At 33.9% G+C, this 7,211-nt stretch overlaps 1 protein-coding gene across 2 annotated transcripts; it reads left to right on the top strand.

Moving 5' to 3' along the window:
* The first annotated feature begins 1,450 nt into the window (after window positions 1–1,450).
* Window positions 1,451–5,678, top strand: LOC137835276 (proton pump-interactor 1). 2 transcript variants are annotated; one of them, XM_068643711.2, is made up of 8 exons: window positions 1,451–1,696; window positions 2,308–2,715; window positions 3,098–3,283; window positions 3,392–3,571; window positions 3,685–3,879; window positions 4,229–4,327; window positions 4,467–4,973; window positions 5,048–5,678. In XM_068643711.2, exons 2-8 carry the CDS (start codon window positions 2,347–2,349, stop codon window positions 5,360–5,362), a joined length of 1,851 nt encoding a protein of 616 aa, XP_068499812.1. In that variant the 5' UTR covers window positions 1,451–1,696; window positions 2,308–2,346; the 3' UTR covers window positions 5,363–5,678. The 2 variants fall into 2 exon arrangements, with proteins under 2 accessions (XP_068499812.1, XP_090158977.1); XM_090302851.1 differs by having other exon boundaries at window positions 1,471–1,762.
* Window positions 5,679–7,211: the final 1,533 nt, after the last annotated feature.

Below are 7,211 nucleotides of genomic sequence, written 5' to 3' on the forward strand. Positions count from 1 at the left end.
ATATATAGATTTAGTGTCTTACATACGGATTAGTGGTGTATGTAATACCAAATTTTCTTGTAGTGAATGAGCACAACAATATTCTTACAAAGCTATTAGAGCACAATAATATTTTGACAACATTTTAGCACTTGCAAATTGTTGCTCTAAATCCTTGTTCTTCTCTTCATAGGATAACTTTATATAAGTGTTGAAAAAAAAAAGTCATTGCACATCTTGTTTTGACCGCTAAGCGGCTTCAAACTCACTTGAGTGTCTTCTTTAAGATGCATTAAATGTAGTTCATGCATGCATTAAATGCTCTTCTCTTCTTTAAGCACCATCCCAATAGCTTGATGTACCTATCTCTCCCTATACATAATGCTTTTACTTGAATTTGTGTAAAACATAAAGTTATATGACGCATATAGACTTTTTCAGGATTGACAAAGCAAACATTTAGGAGTTGTTGAAGTAAAACATATTTAGCTAATGTTCTAAAAAATCGTTGATATGACATGTTTTCTCGAATCTTCTTGTTCAAATGAAAGAAAATACACATTCTCTATAACATAAAATAAACATATAAATATTAATGAAATATTATGTTAACTTAAGACTATGTACATACCGTCTGAGCAGACACATTATTTATCTAATATAAAATAAAATTGCACAATATTGTATCTTATGACAAATAAAACACTTACGTCTTATATAATCTATTATTGAAAAAATATTTATGTCTTACATGAGCATATTTTATGATCACTTAATTAAAATAATAAATAAAGGATGACCATATTTTATATATAATTATTATGATCACTTAATTAAAATAATAGATACAAAATATTTATGAAAGTATTAATGAACACATTTCAAAATATTAGACCATCCTCTTTGAAATAGATATCCTCATGTGAAAATTTTGAAAGAAAACTTCCATTCTAAAGTTGATATTCTATTTTAAAAATATCATTTGTAAAAAAAATACAAGGATAACCCTATTATATCTTCTCCTTAATATTCTTCAAATTTTCATCTTAAATCACATTAACTAAATTAATATCTTACAAGATAAATTATCTTTAATCCCAATACGCTATAATATAATTAGAATAACATATAGTTATCTATTTTATTAGAAAAAATCTTAAAAATAATAAATATTGTTATAATACAATATAATATGATATATCTAAAAGCAGCACAACTTTATGAACATCTCTATAATCTTCTCAAGATTCTCATTTTGGTTACGAGAATTTTATGTTTTAGATTTTGATACACATGTCCAATAAAGAGTATTGAACAAATGTTTTTAAGTAGAAGAATCAAAATTGAAAAACCCATAACCTATATTTTAATTTTGATTTATATGTAATATTTATATTTATCTATTTATTTAATTTGAATTTAGGAATTATCCTAAAAGGGTAGAAAAGAAAAAAAAATCTTACTTAAAATAACAGCGTCAAGAAATACGGTAGTCCAACATTTTACTAGAAGAAAAGAGAGGTGCGAAATCCGCGCATGAAAAAAAAAAATCTACGCTTTTGTTTATATAAATAAAAACTGTTAATTCTCCTTTCTCTCTCCAACTGGTTTTGGTTTTAGTCATCGCAGTGAGGAGGGGCTTGAGGTTCGGGTCCGAGAACTCGAGATCTGATTTATAATTTGGAGACCCTTTTGAAAAAAGAGGACTTCCTTTGCTGTAATTCTCTTCGTTCTCCATCTGAATATTCTCTATGTCATTGCTTGTGCCGTTTTTAGTTTATTGGTATGGTTTTTAGGTTCAAAGTTTTTGTTTTTCTCGATGCATCTATGGTAGGTTGATCGTTCTATTTATTCAGATCATACCCTTTTGGAATTTTGTTTTGACGTCTTTTCTCCATTCTGGGATTCGGATTTGCACGTTGGGTTTGATCAGATAAGAAGGGGGATTTTTCCTGGGAAATTGTGTTCTTTGTTAAATCGTGTTCTGTAGCTTTGTTGACCGTGGCTTGTTTCGTTTGCATGTTTGAGATGAAGGTGGTAATCTTTAGATCCCTTTGTTCATTTAACGTGATTGTCTGTCTACAATCGAATTGAGGGAATTTATGTGAGTGCTGATGTCTTCAGTTTTCGTGTGCTTTCGTTCAGCATATATGTCTTTTTATATGTGTATTTGGTTGTTTTTTTTTTATAATGGTGATGTACGGTCAATGTTTCTCAAATTTTTCTTTTTGATTTGTGATTTAGCATTTGTATACCTGGTTATTGAGCCTTTTGATCAAATATTGAACTGTATCATGAATTTTCCCCTTATTGCTATGGAATTATTAGGTTCGTTGGATTTTGTGAGGCTGTCTTGTAGTTGGAACCATGGCGGTTGAGGTTGTGGGATTTGAGATGGTTCAAGGCCCAGTGGAGAATGGTGCTGAAGGAGGAAAACCTGTTTTACATGAGAAGGAGAATGGAAAGCTGGAAAAAGATGTAGGAGCTGTGGAGGCCATCAAATTTGGGTCACATGGAGATGAATCGGCAAAAGGGAATGATGTTTCTGAGGCGAATGTGCCGAGAGATGCTGCCGAAGAGTGGCCTGCACCTAAGCAGATTCATTCTTATTATTTTGTCAGGTGGAGGCCTTATGAGGATCCAACCATAAAGTCTAAAATTGATTTGCTTGACAAAGAGATTAGCAAGAAAAATCAAGGCCGGTTTCAGATCACTGAAGCACTGAAGGCAAAGCGGGTAAGTTGAGAAGAATTCATCTGGGTTGCTTGATGAAAAGTATCATTATGTAATTGTGGTGTAAAAGAACTAATTGTCATTCTTTGCGACTCAAGCAGCAAACAACACAACCAGTAGCAAACAATTGTTTTCAAAATTATATTGAAAATTTATGCAGAAAATGTAACTGTAATTTAAACATTTATTTTGCCCATTGATGGTAGTCCATTTGGTGCCAGCAAGCATAGGAAATAGTTGTGGAACAAAGTTCACTGGAAAAATTACGAGAAAAAAATTAATGGGGCTTGCATTCTTTCCATGAGGTTATTTTTGCAGAATGAAATGAAAAGATGTGATGATTCTTTCTCAATGAAGATCTGACATAATTATATATTCATTGCAGTCAGAACGAGCTGAGTTGATTTCTCAAATCAAGTCTCTAAGAGGTGATAGTAGGCAATTTCAGAGTATTGTGGATGAGAAAATAAAAGAGATCGAACCTTTGCAGCAAGCACTGGGCAAGCTGCGCAATACAAATAATGCGGGTCGGGGTGGTTTGTGTTCATCTGAGGAAGAACTTAATACTGTTGTATGTTATGAGTCTGAGTTCTTTTCAGTCCATAGTTCATCAATTTGTCTAGTTATCCCCACATCTATTCTCCATTACTCAGTACTCCTTTGTGGTTGACGGATGCAGATATATAGTTTGCAGTACCGCATACAGCATGAGAGCATTCCGTTGACTGAGGAAAAACAACTCCTCCGAGAAATCAAACAGCTTGAGGGGACAAGGGAGAAAGTTATTGCCAATGCTGCAATGAGAACCAAGTTACAGGAGTCTATGGGGCAGAAAGAAGCCATTCAAGATCAGGTCAAGGTAAGGTGGTTTTATTTGTTTATGCTAATGAATTCCCCCCTGTTAAAACTATTTTTAGTAAATGTGTATTATTATTATTCAAAAGGTTCTTGAGAAATTAACTTCCATTGCAGCTTATAGGTGGGGATTTGGATGGAGTGAAGAAAGAGAGAGAAGCGATTCGGTCCAAAATCAAGCAAATCGACGATGCCCTGAAAGCCATTGACAAGGATATTCAGTCTCTACAGGAGGAACTGACAGCTGTATCTCAGAAAAGGGACAAATCTTTTGAGAGCATGCAGCAGCTGAAAAGACAGCGTGAGGAGGGGGTATGTTTCACTTTAAAATAAGCAATCCAGTGTGATTTCTTTAGGAAAAGCTTGGTAAACTGGGTGGAAAATCAAAAAGAAGAATATATGGAAAATGAAAAAGAAGAATATATGGAATGCGAAAGAGGATGAAATGTTATTTTAATTTCATCTGGTGTTTAGGTAGAGAAGGTGGAGAATGGGATGTTGGAAATAATTTTGTTGAACCTTGTTTTTCCGTTCCCATCTCATTTGTATGGATAAATGTTTGAAGATTGAATGAAACCTGTGCTAAACTAATTTGTTTATTTCAATGCTATGTAGCTTTGTGGAATAATATCTGAATTTGCATTAATATTTACTTGTTCAGAATTCCTATTTCTATCGAAGTCGTACAGTTCTGAACAAAGCACGGGATCTGGCTGCCAAGAAAGATATTAATGCTCTTGATGAAGTTTCGCAGACAGAGGTCTGTCCTCATAATATTGGTTCTTATTAACTATCCAATTTTGGGTGATCCATTGCACTTTAACAACCTTCTGATAACTTTTTCCTGCTTTTTTGACTGACGGTTGTGATTGAATCTTATATTTCCCCCTTGATTCCAGGTTGAGACATTTATGGCACTGTGGAACAGTGACAAAGCATTTAGGAATGATTATGAAAAAAGAATTTTGGCCTCATTGGATATGCGTCAGTTAAGCCGGGATGGACGGATGAGGAACCCAGATGAAAAGCCAATACTGGAGGAACCAAAGCCTGCTGAAGCTGAAGCAATACCAAAAACTGTTCCAAAACAGCCAAAGGAGGAGCCTAAGCCTTCTCCACAAGAAACTTTGCCTGCTCAGAAAGAATCCAAAAACAAAGGGAGAGATTTGAAATCCAAACCAGACATTAAGGATTCAGCAGTAACTGATGAATATGAATTTGAAAATCCCAAAAAGGCAACCCCTACCAACGAGCCTGAAATTGATCCTGCAAAGCTGAAAGAGATGAAGCGTGATGAGGAAATTTTGAAAGCAAAGCAGGCTCTGGAAAGAAAGAAGAAGTTAGCTGACAAAGCTGCAGCCAAAGCAGCAATCAGAGCACAAAAGGAAGCTGAGAAGAAGCTTAAGGTGATTTGATTGTTCATTTCTTTTTGTCATTCTGTAGTTATACATTTTCCAAAACCTGAAACCCGTTTTTATAGGACCGTGAGAAGAAAGCAAAGAAGAAAGCTTCGGGTGCTGGAGTTGTTGCCAACCCTGAAGATGAACCAAAAGATGATGTTGTTGAGGCTACTGAACCAGAAAAGGTTAACGATGACATTCAAGCCACTGCTCCTGTGAAGGAAAAGGTCCAAAGGGAGAGTGGTATCAGGTCCAGGAACCGAGCAAGAGGCCCAGATTCTGTTCCAAAAGTTATTCTTAAGCGGAAGAAGTCTAACAATTACTGGGTGTGGGTTGCAGTTGCTGCTTTGTTAGTTCTCCTTTTGGCGGTGCTTGGATACATCTATCTTTTCTGAGATGTTTAGATGTAGAAGCTGTGAAAAAACAATTTTCTAAGCTGGGTGGCTAGGTTTGTGAGGTAGCATAAGTTATATTCATGTTCTATACACCCTCTTGGGAGAAATAGATCAAACACACTTTGTTGTGCTTAGTTCCTGCGTTGGGGAGAAGTTGCATGCATACTTTTTAGCTTGACTTTGTACTTTTCAAATTTTGTTCAGTTTTCATGAGATGTTACCGGAAACTTTAATCTGTTTCTATAGTTAATTGGTCACAGGAACTTCCTATGATATACTGAACTTTATGATGAGAGATTTTACATATTGGTTGAAACATGACTTGAGATGTGATGGTACAATGAGAATGAATGTCTTTACTAAGCTACAAGAGGTCCAATATGAAATAATCAATGACTTAAGAACACTCAGGTAGAAGTTCAAAAGTGTAGGATAAATAGCAAAGTTCATAACCTATTAAAGTAGGTTACTTGTGCCTGTTAGTAGTTGTGTTAAGGCTACCATGTCTCATTTTAGGTAAATTACACTTTGTACACAGGTGCTGTTTATAGTTTTATATTTATTTAGATCTGAATGAAAATTTTCAGACTGGAGAACTTTCCGCAATATAGCAAATAGCATCCAAATGGATTTTGAGCGCACTGCTTTTTTTAACTTTGTGAGCAAAGTGCATGTTTGGATAATAGTTGAAATATATTTTTTATGCTAAAAGTACATTTTAGATAAAGATATTGTTTAGTCTAGAATAGAAGTGCTTTTGAAAGAGATTAACCGAACCCTAAACATGCTCAAAGTCACTTTCAACCACGATGAGTCACTCTATAAGAAGTATGTTTACGGATATCTATACTATACAGAATGGAAACTTTCGCCACGTGCACCGTCACAATTTTTTTTAAAATAATTTAAAATGAAATTATTTATAATTTTGTCAAAAGAAGAAATCTTTAAACAGACGTGGCTAATGCAAGAGTAGACATGTGGCAAAGCTATCACAAGACATGTGTCATCTACATCCAAAGACTTCTCATCCACGTTTTGTCTTTCTACACTCAAAAGACTTCTGATCCATGCTGTCTCTCTGAAACACTAATCTACATTTTCTTTGATTTTCTTCTTTGTAGAATCCTACACCCAATTTTTTTTTATCCACGCTTTGTTTTTTTTGAAATACTAATTCACATTTTCTCTATTTTTTCTTCTCCTATCTTTTGTCTCTACTCACACTTTGTCAAATCATCCATGCTATAAGAACCCTAAACCTGTGTTTGAAATGACGTCAACTGTGAGTGTTTATACCTAGTAATTACTGTAGATTTGGAAACGTGACAATCCTCACGTGTCACAATCCATAAAAAAAAACATAGATTATAGTATTTAACTATATTACTTTTAATTTTTTAAAACATTTTATGTAAAAAGAAGTTAAAAAAAATTAACACGTTACATTATAATGTATAATCAATTATAAACATAATCGTTATATTAAATATTAAATAAATTTATATTATAAAATATTTAATCCAAACAACATCATTTTCTTCGCACTCTCATCTCAAATCACTCTAAATTTATTTCTTCAAATCCTCACACATCATCTCCCTAATCCAAACATATCATAAATGTTTCTCTCTATCTCAAGAATGTTGTACTTTCCCTTATGTTGTATACTCTACTCTATAAACCTTAAGCATTGTCTTTCTCCATCTTGATAAGGTCACACCCAATCAATAAGTTCTTTTGCTGAGATTTTTTGTTCCAATATTTGAATTTGAATTTGAAAGCGTAAGTGGACATCTTTGCCTGCCATCAAAGCTTCCCTAAGGTTGATCATTTTAGGCACATTACA

The sequence above is a fragment of the Phaseolus vulgaris genome, chromosome 5 (genome assembly GCF_051622355.1).
Source record: "Phaseolus vulgaris cultivar YP4 chromosome 5, ASM5162235v1, whole genome shotgun sequence".
In the NCBI taxonomy this organism is placed as follows: Eukaryota; Viridiplantae; Streptophyta; class Magnoliopsida; order Fabales; family Fabaceae; genus Phaseolus; species Phaseolus vulgaris.